The sequence below is a fragment of the Acipenser ruthenus genome, chromosome 1 (assembly GCF_902713425.1).
Source record: "Acipenser ruthenus chromosome 1, fAciRut3.2 maternal haplotype, whole genome shotgun sequence".
Taxonomy (NCBI): domain Eukaryota; kingdom Metazoa; phylum Chordata; class Actinopteri; order Acipenseriformes; family Acipenseridae; genus Acipenser; species Acipenser ruthenus.
Window position 1 is genome coordinate 48328853 of NC_081189.1, and position 19175 is coordinate 48348027.

General features: G+C 39.0%; 1 protein-coding gene across 2 annotated transcripts in view; it reads left to right on the top strand.

Moving 5' to 3' along the window:
* Positions 1 to 11683, top strand: part of melk (maternal embryonic leucine zipper kinase) — a 74353-nt gene extending 62670 nt beyond the window's left edge. Inside the window, exons 15-18 of one of the 2 annotated variants that reach the window (XM_059025886.1) lie at positions 2793 to 2886; positions 3084 to 3252; positions 9862 to 9965; positions 10663 to 11683. In XM_059025886.1, coding sequence (XP_058881869.1) covers positions 2793 to 2886; positions 3084 to 3252; positions 9862 to 9965; positions 10663 to 10840 — 545 coding nt within the window. In that variant the 3' untranslated portion in view covers positions 10841 to 11683. Of the gene's footprint in view, positions 1 to 2789; positions 2887 to 3083; positions 3253 to 9861; positions 9966 to 10662 lie in introns of both variants that reach the window. The other variant, XM_034036008.3, reaches the window with a different exon arrangement.
* Positions 11684 to 19175: the final 7492 nt, after the last annotated feature.

The following is a 19175-nucleotide window of genomic DNA, read 5'->3' on the forward strand; positions in this document are numbered from 1 at the left end:
AGACTGCCCAAGTGCCGCGACCTGCTCTGTCAGGCGCGGGGGACCTCATGGCATCCCGACCCATCGAGCCTACAGCTCTGGATTTGGCCCCTGATAGCTGCATTTAAGCCACCTGGGTCTGTCTAATAGGGTAATTGCCACCCTGCAAAATGCCAGAGCAGTGTCCACGCATTCCCAGTACTGGTACAAGTGGGGTGCCTACCGCGGTGGGGTGGTGTTTGACCCCATGGCTTGTCCCATGGCAGGAGCTCCCTTCCTGTCAGGGCAATTTTTAAAAGGAGCTTACCGTTGTGCTCAATGCATTCTTCAGGCCTTCTTCATTTGAGCCCATGCATTCAGCTGAGCTGAAGTATTTATAGCTTAAGCAACTGTTTGCCAGGACAAATGTACCACTCCTTCCTTTCTCAGCATTCCATTTTAACCAGTCTGGAATTGGAGGCTACCTTCCACCTCCTTTCCAGTCTGACAGGGATCTGCAGCTTTATACGCTCTGCCCAGTGCAGGCCTTGGCGTACTACGTTGACAGGACAAAAAGTTGGAGGCAGTCGGAACAATTTTTTTTGTCTGATTTGTCCAATGTAACAAAGTCTGTGCTCTCTCCAGAACTTATTTTCTGTTTTTATTCAGAAATATTATGGCATCCGCATTCTCCGGTTTCAAAGAACGGAGTTTGTTTACAAGCATCCCTGCTTTGCTGAACACACGCTCGCTCGGGACCGATGTTGCAGGGATACTTAACATGCTCTTTGCCAATTCCATTGCTTGTTCGGTCTTCGTTTTCTTTTTAACAGGTAAGTCCTCTGTGCTGCACTGAATTGTACAGGCACGATTTCCGTCATTTTCGAGGTTGTCCTCCACCAGCCTCACTAGTTTGGAAGACAGTGCTGCAGACACGTGGCTTAGGCCTGTTCGGATAGGAAATCCAGATGGCGAAATTGTGGGGTCAAGAAAAGACATAAAAAGCAGTGGCATAACCTCATTACTTTGGGTCATTCAGTTGATGTAAACAAAATTGCTGAGACAAATTACACACTAGCTTATCTCTCAAACTCTGTGTAACTGGAATTAGCAAATCAGTTGAATTTGAAGAAGACTGTGTTCCCTTCGTCAGGAACTTCAGTCAGTCTGTTTTATCCCTGTTGCAAGTGGGTACAAAGAACTAACCGTAATGTTTTTCTCTGCACTCAAAAGTACTGTATCCAGTTCAAATGGCTGTAGTAGAGGTAGCATCTCAGCCATTATCTTCCACTGCTCATTCGTGAGATCTAAAGTAGGTGCGTCAGACTTTTTGGTCAAATCTGGGCTTGATAAAACTGCAATAACTGGCCATTTTAATTCAAGAAGGCGTTCAAACAAACCGTGTGCCACCTTGTTTGTACATCCTGTATTAATTGAGTGGTGATTTTTCTTTTGCTCAGCATTTCTGTTTGTTTCCTATTTAAAGCACATCTCATTCTTTTTAAAATGTGCAACCAGTCTCCTTGCTGCTGCCACTAACGTATGGACTTGTCGTACATCCTCCAAGCTTTTCTGAATGCAGAGATTTATATTGTGTCCTGCACAGCTCACTACGCTACCAAAAGTAACACAGCCAGCTCGCTTGCAGAAAACAAAGACATTTGCTCTGCACACGTTGGCCGCGTTGTCATGAACATAAGCTATTACTTTTGTAGCCACTTCAAACTCTGTGTTTATCTGATTGATCGCTTCTGCTAAATTCACAGCTGTGTGTCTCGTGTAATTTTCGTGTCGCTAATACTTTTGACCCGAGTTCCCAGTTTTGCTTAATGTAATGGCAGGTGACTGTTAAAAACGCTTCTTGTGTCATGCTTGTCCATACATCGGTAGTGAGGGACATTGAATTACACTCCTGACTTAAATCCTGTCTAAGCTTTTCCTTTGCACGTTCGTGATCCAGAGTAATGAATTTGGAGATCGTCTTTCAACAGGGCATTTCATAGCCCGGAGCAAGATTCGCAATCATATTTTTAAACGCTGCTCCCTCTACTATACTAACAAGTCTGATATTTTGTGTGACAACATCCACTATCAGGCCTGTTATTTCTTTTGCTCTGATGCTTTTTGGATCAACTTTCTTTCCAAAATAAGCTGTCACTGAAGGGGTTGCTTCCTTTTGTTTTCTACTTGTGTTCCCGCTGTCGTATTTTGTCGGGTGCTGTCTTACTAAATGATCCTGCAGGTTGGTGGTATTGCCACAGAAGCTCATTAAAACTCCACAAACAGTGCATTTTACCTTTTACATTTTGTTCTTTTGTAAAAAAATCTTAGACGTCTGACGTCTGAAAACGTACGTGCTTAGTAGTGGGCGGGGAGGTTTTTTTTATTATTATTATTTAAAGGAACCAAAGGAAAGGCAAGGAATAAGAGTGTAGATTTAAATTTTGCTGGTCCTATTAATTAACTGATAGATGCGTTTCTTTTTTTTCTAACCATCAACGTTTATTTCATCCATCGATGGTTATTCCAATGATTCGATGCATTGTCCCAGCCCTAGTTGTCATAACCCTGATTCTATTAACCTTCAAGGTCGCTGCGTCCATGATTGCAGCAGGCTTGAAGGAAAAATGACGCTGAGGTCCATGAGCGCTGTCATTTTGTACCATCAGGGTCGAGCCATGACTGCGTCACAGGCTCTGCTAGCAGCTTTGATATATTTTATTACGGTTTGGGGTCTTTAGGAGGTAAATACCCATTCGGTAATGGTTACATTTCTATTTCGGGGAATAAGGGTTATGGTAATAGCCTAACGCTATCTTCTCATTTTATAGCAGGAAGCTACAGTTCTAAGGACACTCCCACAAAGAAATATACAGATCAGCGGGACACAGATGAATTGGCAGTTATGTCTTTCAGTCCAGAACGAAGGTATGTCTTTAAAGTATAATATGCAACACTGGATCATGGAGCTGCTCAAAGTGTGGCTTCAGGTTGATCAAGGCAATACCAAAGCAGTACTGTGTGAACTACAGATTTTATTATTGCCTGAGGTTAAGTTTTAGAAACCCTTATATTATGCACAAGCACACATTTTAATTTGTAGTTTGTTTTTTTTAAATCCACAGGTCCCGCTCTTTGGAATTAGACATACACCAAGCTCAAATGGACAGTACTCAAAAGAAAAAGGGGCCAAAGGTATTCGGAAGTCTAGAAAGAGGTTTGGACAAGATGATCACAATGCTAACTCCAAGCAAAAAGAAAGCATCCACAAAAGAGGGGCCGAGAAAAATCAAGGTACAATAGGCATGCCTGATCATTTTTTGTTTGGTCCTAAGTATGTATGTATGAAAACAGGTAGTTACAAATCACCTGAAATGATGAGCACTTGAAAAACTGCAATGTAAAAACAAATTAACTTGTTTTTGAATGAGGGTAGAGGAGTAAATCAAATATTTATTTATAAACACTGTTTAGTACAAAATGTAACCATTACTTTATGGGTATTTACCTCCTAAAAACCTGAATCCTGAATATTGTATACCAAAGCTGCTCTCTAATGTGATGCACTCATGGCCCGCCCCCGAGGGCACAAAGGACTGCGCTTGCAGATTTCAGCGCCATTTTTCCTTTCAAAACTGACCTGATCGGAGAGCCTTGTTCAGGTAAGTATGTTGTTGCTTGTGTCTTTATATATTTCGCATTTTATTATGTTTTTACACAAATTATATGATATTTAAAATAATTGCTGTAATAGTTTTTACTAATTACAGGTATTGTGTGCACTACAGCCTGTTAGTTGTTGTGTCCCGCAGCTGCAGCCTTGTGCCACGTGAAGCCCTGTGTATTTTTACAGATACTACGTACAGGCCTGTCTGCAAAGTGGTGCTCAGCACACATACAAGAGCAGCTGCTGGGCTCAGCAGTACTGTGCAGGACCAAGGTACTCACTTCGGTTGTTGCTTGCAATTCAACCACAATATCTTGATGTTTTGGTGACAGCTTTTTGGCATCACAACTTATTTGTCTCCTGTTGGTACTGACTGTGGTTTTGCCAGTGGCTTTTACAGGTGAGCATACCTGTATGTTGCCACCTGCGGTTAATGCAAACCGGTGGACTCATACCGAACCGGTACAGAGGTCACCGACCCGGTACCAAACCAGGACCGAGGTTGCTGCACCGGTACTGACCCTGTTCTAAAGTCACTGAACCAACCCGATCGATACCTAGAAGCAGATTGAGGCAGCACCTGTACAACTGTATCTGTACACTGCATTTCTTGCTCTTGCATCAGACACGGGTTCTATCCCTATGAGACATGCAAGGCCAGTCTGCCTATTGAGGACAAGCATGGCAGGTGCTGGGCCTGGCCCATTTTTTGCCGGTTGAGGCAATTTCCGCCTTGATCCAGGCGCTTAATCTAGCGCTCCTATCAAGCTGTCTCCCTCCAGCTGGAGGAAGGGCTCTACTTCAGGTACTTCCTAGTGCCCAAGCGAAATGATTGCCTCAGACCTACCCTCGACCTCAGACAGGTCAACCTGTATCTGAGCCAAAGGAGGATCATAATGTTGACAATGCAACAGCTGTTGCAGTCAGTCAGGCCAGGCGACTGGTTCACCATGGTAGGTAGACCTCAAAGACGCCTATTTCCATATCCCCATAAAACCAGCACACAGGAAGTAACTGACATTCTTCTTTTAGGGAACAGCGTACGAGTTCCAAGGTCATTGGCTTGCCAGAGCCTAAGAACCTTTTAATTTCTATGGGCTAGCAGCCACTAGCCTTAAAAAATAAATAAATAAAGAATAATAATAATAATTTGCCTCGGACTCTCTGGACTGGAGGCGAACCTCAAGGTGGTAGCCTCGTTTAGGAGAGGTTCGGGAGAGCAGAGATTTATCTCTTGCCTTGCAGGAATCAACCCACTGTCACCTCTGGCTCCCCATAATAAGAGGCGGGGACCCACTGCTGGTAGATGCCTTGGCACACCAGTGGCCGAGGCAACTGTTATGTGTCTTCCCACCACTCGCCTTGCTCCCACTGTGTCTATAGAAAATCAGCCAGGACTGGGCCAAGGTGCTCGTAGTAGCCCCTCACTGGCCCAGGAGGTTTAAATGCTACCTCGTGGGTTTGACCCCATGACTTGTCCTATGGCAGTAATACTGCAATTTTTGATGAGAGGAATCCCCTCTACACTAAAGGTCTATCTGGCAGCCTTTCAGTTTGTCATGTCAAAATTGACTGTCTCCCCGCGAACTCAGCTTCCTGGCGGTGCAATTTTTTTAAAGGGGTTCAGCAGCTTCGGCCGCCTATGAAGGACGTTGTTCCTTGTTGGAGGTTAAACATGGTGCTCCATTTGAGCCCATTGATCAAGCGACTATTTGCTTGCAATCAACTCTGCTAAGTGGGTGCGTGAGATGCAATCATTTTAAATTGCGAAAGCCTTTAATATTTTTGAAGAAGCCAGGACAAAGGTTACATTTCATACCAATCCTGCTTTCTTTCTCTGCATTTCACGTCAACCAGTCTGTGGAATGGAGGCTTTCCATCCACCTCCTTTCAAGTCTGACCGAGAGCGACAGCTTGTTGGAGACCCGTCTAAACAGGCTATCTAACTGGATAGCAGACACAGTCAGGACTGCCTATGAGCGAGCCAACTTGCCTCCTCCAGAAAAGCTCACTACCCATTCCACCAGAGGCATGACAACTTTGTGGGCTTTATTCCAGGGTGCATCAGTCAAGGACATTTGCAATGCATTAGGTAATGGTTACATTTCTATTTCAGGGAACCAGGGTTATGATAATAACTGAACGTTTTCTATTTTGTGTTGTATTTATTCTAAAACAAACCAAAAAAATCAATAAAATTAATTTAATGAATTTTGGATTTCAGTCACCGATCAGTTTACAGGGATCCATTTGTCTTGTTATGGATACATTATTATTATTTTAAATAAAGTAATAGTATCTGATGAAAAGAAAACTCAATTATGATAACTAGTTGTTCACACAGAATTGCCTGTACCGTTGTGGCAGCAAATTAATTGTAGCTAGGTAAAATGCATTTAGAATTTACAGTACCGTATGTATGGTACAACTGCAGTTTATGAAGAAAGGGATTAGCTGTTGCAAGTAGTGGACAGTTTGCACATGTTGGAGAATTAGAACAAAAGAGTCTTATAGGATAATAATCTGTAGAATACAGTATACGAATATACAAAAGGATTGTATATTTTGTGTATCCTACAAATGTTATTACTTTTTTCAAGCACACCCTTCATTTTATTTACATAGTAGACAAATGAATACTTAGTCTATTGTCCTGCAAACACATACACGCTTGCGATTTGTTTTCATTTCTTTTAAGTCTCCTAATTACAGCTGTAATGGAATACAGTTTATTGTGTTGCATTGTGTTACCAGTAGCTACTGGTAACACATACCGGCTATTCTATAAATAACATTCCCTGTGTTAAAACTGACCTATCAACTGGAAACAAGTTAGGCTTTTCTAAACAAATTTCCAGTATGCAACACAGTACATGTGTAAAATTATTATATTATTTGTGGGTACCTTAATTTAAATACATGTTTATGATGATTAAAATGATATAACATGATATAATATGATATAAAAATACATGATGAATCCCTTCAATTTTAAGGATAAGTGTAAAAAAATATATATAATGTTTATCAATTCAATTTCTGAAACAAGCATATTTTAAATTTCCAGTTTCAGGAAACGTTTTTGAAATTTAATTGATAAAGGGCTATTCACACTAGCATTTATTTGGTGTGTTTTTTCGCCTGAAAAACTGAAGTTGTACAATTTAATATAACCTTTCAGACTAGCACGTAAACGCTAAAAAAAATTGCCGAAATACATTGCGAAAAAAAATCGAGCTGCTGCATGGCTATAGAAGAAAGAGTCAAAATAGATTGCATTGGGTTCATTGACCCAATAAACAAGCAACAGGAAACCTTAATTTAGAATAGATACTGCTTATCATATAATAGGCTATTGCTGCACTGCTAGTATGTGTGAGTAGCCATTTACACAGACAGTACAGTAGCTAATGCAATTGAATTTGATTAGCCAACTCCCACTGGGGGGTACGATGTCCATTTTAGGACATCCTCAGTCGTCACCCCTCCTCGAATCAATCGTCAGACAATAGTCCTCCTCGAGGGTTTTTTCCCCCCCCTCCCCCCCGTGGAGAGTGAGGGTTTGGACGGAGTCGTTTGAATCACCCAATCAAACAAGAGCAAAAAAACTTTCGGTGCTTCCATTGGATGAAACAGATGTCGGTGTATGCGTTTTTATCTTTCTTCAGCATTTAGTATTTTCAAAGTTATGAAGTTTGAATTTATTTGGATTTAAATTGTAAGGCAAATCTTTTCAGCATGCAGCATCATACATAACTGCCTTTATCCAAGGCGACTTGAGTGGCGTTCACACCGGATGCGGCGCACATGATGCCTCCTTGCGTGTCGCTCTGCAGTCGCCACAGACCACTGTTCACACCGAATGCGGCAGGGGAAGTCGGGGCGGACTGTTATGTCACGGCTGCATGTACAAGCAACAAACAGTAAATGCCAGCAGGAAGGGAAAACTATTTTTATACAGGAGACACAAAGCTTAGTATAAAAAAAATTCAAGTAATGAGGAGCGAAACATTATAGTTTTTTTTTTTTTTATAAAACCTAATTTTACCCCCCCCCCCCCCACACCCCATAATAATCCCCCCACAATTACCCCAAATACCATGCAATTGTGTTTAAAATAAAATAAAAACATGTTGCGTTTAAAAATTGATATTTTCTTTTTTTGGTACCATAGAGAGATTATTGACAGATAATCAGATCCCTTTGGTCATGTAACGGCATTCTGCAGTACCCGTGTCTAAAATAACCACTATTAAAATACTAAATCTGTTTATTTTATTAATGTATTTTAACTTAATTATTTTTTTATTAAATTAATTAATTGATGGAGACCTGCAGGAACTTGAATACATGTTTAGTAATTGTAAGATGATGTCATTTTGTTCTGTACTTAGTATTTAGCCTGTAAAACATGCAAAAAGTGATTATTTTTGTTTAGTTAGTTAATTTACAAATAATTAATATTTGTATTTGCATAAGTCTGCCTTCTCTGAGTCTTGCTGCAAGCCTTTCAACAGAAGGAATAACTTGTCTTTGATACAAGGTGCCATCAGTTTTCTCTATTCATTTCTAGGCCTATACATGTACAGACCAGTTGTATAACAAAAGTGAAACCTATTTAAATACAATTTTATTTAAGTTCTACCATACTTGTGTGTAATTGATGTATTTATTAAAAACAAACAATATATTGTAGATGTTGCTTTTCTGAAAAAAGTTAGTGAGCAGTTGGAGAAATGGGGAGAACCTACAGAAAGGAACAAACATCAAATAGTGAAAGAATGGGTGCATTATATTATCTTTTGAAAATGTCAGCAATCAATTACTTACTGGTAACCTTTAGAATGAAAGCAAGTCAAGTCTTTAATTTTGTAAATGTAATGACACTGAGGTTATGACATGTTTTTCGTGGATCGCTTGACATCCACTGATTCATGGACACCAGGTTGTGAACCAACCTGGACAAACAACACGATCTGCTTTTTTGATAAATCAATGCAAAGAAGGTTGGACTATAGAGGAACGTACCATTTAATACAATCTTGGAGCACATTTAAACTAGTGGCACACTGCAGCTTTAAAAAAAAAAAAAAAAAAAAAAATTATTTGGTGCCCCTCCAACAGCAGAAATGACTGACAAGCGGGCTTGCCTTCGTACTTCACTGTGTCACAGTAAAACGTGTCTCATAAATAGAGTTTAGTAAATATCTTTCTTTATTTTACTGAAAATATAAAGTGCATTAAATATAATAATTGTTTATGATTCCTTTGAACATTTTACATGCAAGCCTATATTAAAACAAAATCAGGTTATTTATTATTTTTATTATTATTATTTATTTCTTTGCAAATGCCCTTATCCAGGGCGACTTACAATTGTTACAAGATATAAACATTATTTTTACATACAATTATCCATTTATACAGTTGGGTTTTTACTGGAGCAATCTAGGTAAAGTACCTTGCTCAAGGGTACAGCAGCAGTGTCCCCCACCTGGGATTGAACCAACAACCAATTGAACCAGTGTCCCCCACCTGGGATTGAACCAACAACCACTATTCCACACTGCTGCCTGTACCCTTGCAAGTATAGAGACAGCATCTTGCATTAACATGTATTAAAGCAGCTCTTGCTTGCACATCTCAAATAAGTTAAAATACATTAATATAATCAGATTTAGTATTTTAAGTAATGGCTATTTTAGACACTGGTGCTGCAGAAGGTCTTCATGTGACTGAAGGGATGTTTAGCCCGTCTGTCAGTCTGTCAATAATCTATGGTGCTAGAGTTTTGTGCATGCCCACCTGATTGCTAACGGGTCAGTTTGCACATGACCTCGTTGGCTCTGCTTGGGGTCAGGAAAACATTACATCACAGTAAGAAACCTTGCGCAGCGATGTTTGATGGGGATATTTTGTTTACAATTTCTGAGAAGAGATTTCTAAGATAGATTGTGCTAAAATTATACGAGCCTAAATAAATTAATCAAAGTAACAGGAATATCAAACAAAGATAAGCTCTGTTTTGTTTACCTTCCACAACTAAATATTCACTGTAATATCACTACAGATGATTGGCAACACAGTTAACTACTACAAAGCAAGCTGATTTAGCAGGTGTTTTGTTATACTCCAGTGACAAAATCCTGAAGACCAGTAATTCAGGTTTGGCTTGGCTTCATTTTGGTTTCAAAGTTTTTCTTTTAACTATATATTTAAATTATGTTTTAATTCAGGCACAGTATAATGTGACATTAACAAAGATGATTAACGCAGAACAAGTCCTGAATCAGATCATCGGTATCCTTCCTGAAAAGAATGTTGAGTTTGTACAAAAGGGGTAAGTATGTTGAAATAAATATATATATATATATATATATATATATATATATATATATATATATATATATATATATATATATATATATATATATATATATATATATACTTTAATTGAACTATACAGTAAACAGACAGCAGACCAATATCTTAAACACTTTAATCATGCTCAGACAGCGGAGGCAAACCAATGGCACCATAATTAAAAATAGTTGTGACCCAATAACTGGAGTTACGGAAAACTGACTTTTTATGGGGCAACTGGAATTGCTTTTTCAAGGCATAAACACATTATCAAATTTGATGGTAATTTGTTGAGATGCTCTTCCCCATGCTGTAGGCCATGGTGATTGTATCACCACAGCAGCTGCTGGTTAAGTTATTGAAGATTCAAAGGGGATTATATTACACAAGCAATACATATTAGTAAAAACTGTGATGTTATCCTCCTACTTTATCAGTGCTACAAATGTTTACATAGTTTGGGTTTATTTTTTTTATAGAAATCCTTGACGATATTTGTAATTCGTTTAGAAAAACCCTTTATTACACTAATTATCCTAGAATGTATCAATGCCCTACTGTATTGTCTAACACACGTTAGTTGCTCAGTTCCAGAATACTGATGCACATATCACCTATTGTTGAAAAGACTTCCTGTAAAACAAAATAATAATAATTGCTTCTATTCCACACAGATACACACTGAAATGTAAAACCCAGTCTGATTTTGGCAAGGTCACCATGCAGTTTGAGTTGGAGGTGTGTCAACTGAGCAAGCCAGAGGTAGTGGGAATCAGGAGACGGAGGCTTAAGGGTGACGCCTGGGTGTACAAGCATTTAGTGGAAGACATATTAAACAGTTCAAACGTATGACAAACGAGACACAGTAATATGTGAATCTGCCTTACTCTGAAGCTAATCTATATTATGCCTTACTTTATTTTAAAAATAAAATTTAAAAAAGAAGATAATAGAAGGTCTTTGAATTAATATCTAATGTAACACAAGAATAGACTGTGTGTCCATGTAATTTTCCTGTGTATCATGTACAATTTTTCAATGTTGATTTTAATATGTATGTGTTTGTTTTAGTGCTGGCAAATCTGTACATCTCATTCTTCAGTGGGGTATATCGTCTTGTTTTTCAAAATAAATGTATAGATATATTTGTTGCTGTTTTAGTGTGCATTACATTTGAAGTTGTTGTTGCTGCCAGAGATGATCCCATTTGCAAGCATTGCTTTTTAACCATGTCCAAAGCATTATCCAGTACTATACATTCTCCTCCAAACTGGGTATATTTTCATTTGCATAATTCTCTTCCTGTCTGTGATTTAAGTAGGATTTATTGGGATCGTTAAGTAAGCCACAGCTGTGGTTACCAGAGTTAAACTATATGTCCAGTAAAAATAAGGTTGATTAAAATTGCTGTCTTATCTTGCTGTGATCTCATTTACAATTACCTTGCTTGCATCGGTTTCTTCTTTAAATCTAACTTAATTCCATCACAGCAAAGGAAATACATTTTTCAGGGGGGATTCTGAATATGCTTACATTAGAACACTAATTTAGTGACCTTGATCACTTTTAGTTTTTTGTGTTCCAATATGGTCATGAAACAGCTTGGATTTACTTGTCAGGGAAAGTGTATAACAACAGATTAAGCCAACCCCCATAATATGTATGTATTCCCTACAAGAATAAAGCTTACAAGTACTGGTGGTTTACTGTAATTTTATAACAATTTGTTTCTTGTAAATCTGTATTTATAACCATTGCTGTTCCATTTCAAGTACGAAATGTAACCATTATTGTATGGGTATTTACCTCCTAAAGACCCGAAACCTGAATAATATATATCAAAGCTGCTTATTACGTCCCACTGCGGCCTTGTGCTCAGTGTGAAGCCAGCAGCTTGAGTCTCTCCTTCACAGGGATCAAGGAACATAAGTTGTCTGACTTTGTGTTCTCCCCCAGGCTGCAATAGCTTCAGCTGGAGTTATTTATTTCTCATTTTGGTTTAAGTTAAAATTACAAGACAGTTTGTATATTTTATGTAATTGTTACAATTACTGTATTTTGTTGAGAAATTTCCCATTCTGTTTTTCCCGCTGTTTTCTGGTCGATTGACACCCTATGCATGATGTGGAGAAGCTGGGCCTGGCCCATTTTCCGCCGGTGGAGGCCTCAATTGCCACTTTGGTATAGACGCCTAATTTAGCGCTCCTGTCCAAGGATGCTACATGCCCCAACAAGCACCGCGACCTGCTCAGTCAGGCACAGGGGACCTTTTGGCATCCCGACCCATCAAGCCTGCTACTCTGGGTTTGGCCCCTGAACTGCTGCATTTGAGCAGTCTGGGGCTTTCTAATAGGGTTATTGACACCCTGCAGAATGCCAGAGCACCATCCACGCGTTCCCAATATGAGTACAAGTGGGGTGTTTTTCAGACGTGGTGTCTGCCTCGTGGGTTCAACCCCACAACCTGTCATGTGGCAGTTATACTGCAAATTTTGCAGGACCTGTTTGATGATGGGACATCCCCTTCTACATTAAAGGTCTATCTGGCAGCTATTTCAGCTTGCCGTTTCAAAATTGGCTTGGTCTCCCAATTTTTGAAAGGAGCTCAGCAGCTTTGCCTGCCTATGAAGGATGTTGTTCCTCGCTGGAGGCTTAATGTGGTGCAAAGCGGGTGAGTGAGATGCAGGCATTCTCAACTGCGAAAGCCTGCTTAATTTTTGCAGGAGCCAGGACAAAGGTTACACTTTGTACCAATCCTGCTTTTTTGCTGAAAACGATCTTGGCATTTCATGTGAACCAGTCTGTGGAATTGGAGGCTTTCCATCCACCTCCTTTCCAGTCTGACAGTGGTAGCTCCATACGCTCTGTCCTGTGCAGGCACTAGTGTATTAAGTTGACAGGATGAAAAGTTGGAGGTAGTCCGAGCAGTTTGTCTGCTATGGGGTGAAGTCCCATGGTCAAGCCCTGTCTAAACAGAGGCTCTCCAAATGAATAGCAGACACAGTCAGGACTGCCTATGAGCGAACCAACTTGCCCCCTCCAGAAAAGCTCACTGCCCATTCCACCAGGGGCATGGCAACCTCGTGGGCTTTATTCCTGGGTGCATCTGTCAGACATATGCAATGCAGACGTGTGGGCTACTCCCCATACCTTCACTAGGTTCTACAGACTAAAAAACTATAGAAATTCATTTAGCAAGATACCTTTTTCCATGCAATATATCCAGACTGAGTGTGCATGCATGATGATCATATGAAGGCACTAAATTCCTTCTGTTTAACAACTTTGTTAATTAGTGCGTTTTAAAACCCATTCATTTTATTCAAAACTCAATGAGTTTGCTAAAAAAAAAAATAACACAACTGTTGCTTCAAGGGGAGAATGGGAAGAGGGCAAAAATAATATATTTTATATATCACTTTATAAAATGCAACATCTACAGTTCCATGAATGAGATACTACATTAATCTTGAACAGCATTAGTTTGTAAAACAGCATTACACTTGTCTACCTGAGGTTACTCAACGTGGGGACACTTGTGCAATAATACAGCAAGTCAACATGTCTGCAGAAACATCACATGATAGGTATCAAGGAGAGAAATATATTCCCACATCATGAACTATAAATCTAGTGTACCGAAGTTTGAGGTTCTACTACCATTTCCATGGGATTGTATTTGGAAGGGAGAAGGTAATAAAATCAATCCAAATTAAACTTCTTGATGCAGAACTAACAATAATCATGTAAAAGAAAGTTTGTGATCTATAATCTCAAAGTTAACATATACCAGAAAATCTGTTCTGCAGTAGTTTTCTACAGTAAAATGTGTGCCATTTATTTCAGAAGTCATGCTTTTTTTTTTGTATGATATCTGTTTGATGCAGTCGTTCATTAATTCTTTTATAGGAACAAATACAAACATTCCAATTTTAGTCTCCCAATTCTGGTATTTATAGCATTTGTCTCAGAAGTACTATGCACACCTTTATACAGCATTGGGTAATAATACAAATCCACCAGCTGCTTTACCACTACTTTTTTATATGGATTTTTTTTCTTGCTCAATGAAACTTTTTTTTTATTTTAGTGCCTCTCAGTCCCATATATTCCAGTAGCTTTTTCTAGAACATGGCCTCATATGGCTTCCTGTCTTGAGAGGAGTGATGGCAGTACAGCTGGTTTTCATTGTGCACCAATTTGCAGGGACCTCTTGTCTTTTCCTTGCGAGCCATCACAACACCAGGAGCCCTGCAGATCTCGTAGAATGTATCTGTTTTCTAATTGTCTATTTATCACCTTCCAGGGATTTTCCTGGTTTCCCACATTTTATCACTTTTAAATTAGGGTCTAGCCACTAAATAACTAATTTAGCCTTGCTATCAGGCTGAAAAAGTGGGTATTCAGTGCTAAGTGTCGTCGTGGGAATTGATTATTTCTTTCTCGGCTGAAAACATGAGGTGAGTCCCACGAGGCAGGGTGTTTTTTTTATCATAGAGGATTAGTACAGGAGGTATAAAAAATGGGCCGTGTATCACAACAGCTATATTATCAGGCAGAAGGTGGTATTTTAATTGTGCATTGGTGTTTTTAAACAAATGGTTGGGAAAGTCCCCCAAGACAAATGACTCTTCCTTTGGAATAATTCAGGAACAAGAGGTTGAGTAACTTAGTGGAAGAATGTTATGGTTAAGTAGTTTTTATTTCATATTACATGAATAATGCATCATTTTTAAAGCTTGGAATATCTTTACAAGAAGATTTTAACCATATTTTTAATAAAACATTTCACAAGGTGTGGCAGTTGATCTCATTGGAAAAGGGAGGTGGGTTTCTTTACATCATTTATTTAATTTTTTTAAATAGTTTTTTTTTTGTTTTTTTTGGCGGTGTATGCATTGCAGTCTAGAAATACATTTTGCAAATCCTGGTTCAGTATGTATTGATCCCACTTATTTTAGTTATGCCTGGGCCTGTAGAAGTTGAGCCAAGCTGTTTCACCATAGCATGTATTCACATGAGACGACCACACTGGAGACAACATTTAAACCTAGAAAAGCTGTCTCATGTTATGGGAATGTTGCAGACAGGTGCTTCCAAGTAGCAGTTTAGTTGACTTGTGTTATCTTTAGAAAAGTAAGAAGGATGGCTCCCTTATTTATCCAACCCAAATTCTTATGTGTGGCTCCTGTATGTGTGACTACCTGTAAATGTACTAAAGCATTACTAGCAATGACACCATAATGGTTGCTTGTACTTTACTAAATAGCAAAAAACTTTGTAAAACTGCAAAAGTACAAACAGAAACTAAAGTGTAAATTTCTTCTCAATTAAAACTAAATACAATATATACATTAATACAATAAATAAAACACACACACATAGGTAAACACTATACATTACAAACTTCTAAATTCAGTGTAACTTATTTAAAAAAAAAAATCTAACCATTCAATAAATAACATTTAATTTAGTTCAAGATTAAAACAGATCTGTAGATATTTCATCAATAAATACACATTATATAGTTAATCTGAAGCAGAATCGTGGGTGAAGCCCAACTTGGCATTTGATGCATTTATACATTGTGTTTTTGTTGCAAGTAGCACTTCATCTTGGCTTCTCAATTCCATCAACAATGTGTTCCTTTCCATCCCTGCGCACACTTTGTGGTACTCGTTTGTCAAGGAGCTGTGGTTTACCCAGTTGACGTCCAATAGCTGGTCGAGAGGCATAGGACAAAATGTAGGTTTTCACTACCTCCCGTCGAAAATCCAAATGTTTTGGTCTTGTGGACAGCGATTAAAGCAGCCAAGCATTCTGCATGGCAACATCAGGCAAAAATGCAAAAAAGGGCCACCACTTCTTACTTCTGATGCCAATTCAATAGCTGCCAATATTCTGATCCATGCGATCAGTTCCTCCCATGTACGTGTTGTAGTAGGACTCCAATTGCGGCTGAACAATTTCAATGTGCTGTTTTTGTGACCATGACCATCTTCTGGCTGTCTATAATGTGTTCACTCCAAAGGCTGTACTGGCAATTGTTACAACACTGTTGTCATTCCATCTACAGATAACAAGATCAGAATCAGACTTTTCCCTCCTGAAGTCAAAGATTCCTCTTCTTTTTTCATAGCATCAACAGCCTTCAGTGGACACTGTTCAATCCTGTTGGCTCTGATTGTACCTGTGGCAAGAATCTGTTGACTGCAGCACATCAAAAAGATAAGGAAAAAAAGTTGTCGAAATATAACTGATAGTTTAGGTTCTTGGGCATAGATTTAATCAATGACATCACCACTGATCCCCCAAGGCCAAGCTCAGGGTGGTATTTTGGTGATGCTCCACAGTAAGACCAAACTGCAGCAAATTGCCAAGATGCGTGTTTAGGCACCAGATCTTGTATCCCCAGCGGATTGGTTTCCTTCTGAGAAACTGCTTGGCGGAATATCTGCCATAGTATGGTAGAATGGCTTCATCGATATCTAAGTTCTGCTCAACTGGCCAGAATTTGAGAAAATGTTTGTTTAACAGGTCGAATACTGGCCGCATCTTTCCCAACTTGTCATCTTGATGCAGGTTGGTGTTGTCAGCACAGTGAATGTTAGACATGATTTCTTCTAATCGATTGATGTACAGCCCTTGGGTAACAGCTTGATTTATCATATCGTTTTCATTTTCCCAGAACATCTTTCGCCTTGGCAGTGGGACATAACCAGAAATGAACAGTATGGCAAGAAAAACCTGCATCTCTGGTTTTGTGACACTGAAGTTGCCTTGCCATGCATAAAGGTTTGACAATCATCTCCACAATCATCTCAATGAATTCATAGTCAAAGAAAAGTTCAAACAGTTCCACTGGGGAGAGATCTTCAGTCAAATGTTTGGGTGTCTCTCCATTCCATTCAGGAGCTGGTTTAGGTTTTGGTCTATCCCTTTTCACCCAAGCACGATTTGCTTTATTTTGAGGCAGGCTATTAATTGTGTACACTGATGCAATCTGTGTTGCTTGTGTCATTACAATGTAGTCTAACCTATGGCAACTATGCCCCCCCCCCCATGATGTGTAACTGTGGCAAGAAGCTGATTGCGATTTAAGTTATTAATGGAACCTCCACCATCCTCCTCACCACTGTCTTCATCTGAGCGGTTGTGATTTTCAGGAGGTGTAATAAAGACATCAGCGTGATTTAAAAAAAAAAAAAACCATTATCTTCCAAAATATTCAATACTTCATGAGCAGTGTAATTTCTATGAAAAAATACAAAGATTAGTATACAACATGTGCATTGCATAATATATCCAGCATGCTGGCTCACAGTATTCACTCAAATTTACCAAAATTCATCTCTATGGTAGGGGTGGGAGGTGGGGCGAGGAGCAGAGTCAAAAGTACAGAGCCCTGCCATAATAAAATAAGCAGCCTTGACATAGAGCTAACATGTATTGTACCAAACTGAGCAGACACAAACACATCAGTATCTGGTAGCTTGGCCTTGTGCAATGGGAGGGTTCTGTATAATTAACTTTGACTTCCAAGAGAAAGGCCAGTAGATAAAAATGACAATATTTTGAAGTTGTTCTATGTTTTTTACGAGAAAATAAACATAAATAAAGTAGTGCACCTCATACAGTTTCAGAAAATCTGTACCCTGTGGCACATAGCGTTTCAAAATTGAAACAGATCAAGTTTTCTAACTTTAACAGTTATTATGATAAATATTAAAAATGTACTATTTTGAGTTCTAAAGTAGTAAAACTAAAATTCTACATCAAATATAGTGTTTTTATTTTTAAACTTATGGAAAAAAATCTTACCTTTTTGTGGAATTCATGTTTTAGCTGGCCCTTCAGACATCCACAGTGAAACAGGAAGTATGAAGCCATTGCCATGGTAACCAACTGTCATCTGGTAGCAACAGGGGTCAGCTAATATATTAAAGGGGCAATATGAAAGCAAGGTTATAAAATATGCACATTTTAAAGTTGAAAAGCTGTGCAGTAATGACAGTATGTAGTATTTCCAACCATCAGAGTGATAAAGTCGTCATCGTTCGATGTTATCGGTACCATAGGTATCAAGTGAAGGGCATAGTTATGCATAGTATAGGTAGCAATGTGCTTGTTTGTTGAAGTAATACACGTTTAGATATGAATAGACCAGACTGCCTACAGTTTGCAAACTGTAACCCTCCAATTAATTCCTTTTGACTTCACACACATTTGACCTGACTGACATATTGAAGTCCACAAGACTAATTTATCCATTCCTACCTTGCATTGGTGTTATTCTCAAATTCTAGGATTTAAAAGCAAAATGCATCATGCATGAAAACTTTACTGCTCATTTCTGTTCATCCATCTGTCTGTCTGTCAAACTGCACTGTGAACATAACTGCTTTTGATTTGCAGCAAAAATCATACACTCCTAGCCGCCTATATGGCTATAAATCCGATAAACAATTCCTGCGTAATTAATATAATACTATGAAGACCCTCTGTATGTGCATGCAATGGTTACATTTAGAAGAACAGAAATTAGTCTAGTATAATGTTACCTTTATTAAATAACCATGTAAATCCATTTTCTTACCTCCTATTAACAATATTATCACTGGCCCCCATTTTATTACATTGAAGATCTTTTTGTTTCTTTGCTTGTTGTTGTTCTTGTTGTTATTATTATTATTATTATTATTATTATTATTATTATTATTATTATTTGTTTATTTAGCAGAAGACTTTGTGTTTTAGAATGTTTAATTTAGTTTGCTGAGTTTTCAAAGACAAATATTAGTCTTATACATGCACTTGGTTCCTACAAGCAAACGTCTCCCTCTCCCTGTCCACGTCCCAGGTGTCCTGGCATGGCTCACCTGCTGCTGTCCAAAATGCTGCTTTGAAGAAGGCTTACTCCGCTGATGCCTTCGTTGCCTGGTTGGGCAACTACAATACATGTTTGGTGGCTTACCAGAGCCACATTTGGAGCTCCGCTGCTGAGGGGGGACTTACCCTCGATCAGTCAGAGGAGCTGCGGCTGATCTCCCGAATGTTGCTACGGCTAGCTAAGCTTCTGAGCCAAGCAACAGGGCGGAGTATGGCAGCATTGGCCTGCTGCCCCTCCACCCTCTCTGTCACCCCCCTGGACCTCTCTGATCACTATTTCATCTCTTTTTCTCTGTCT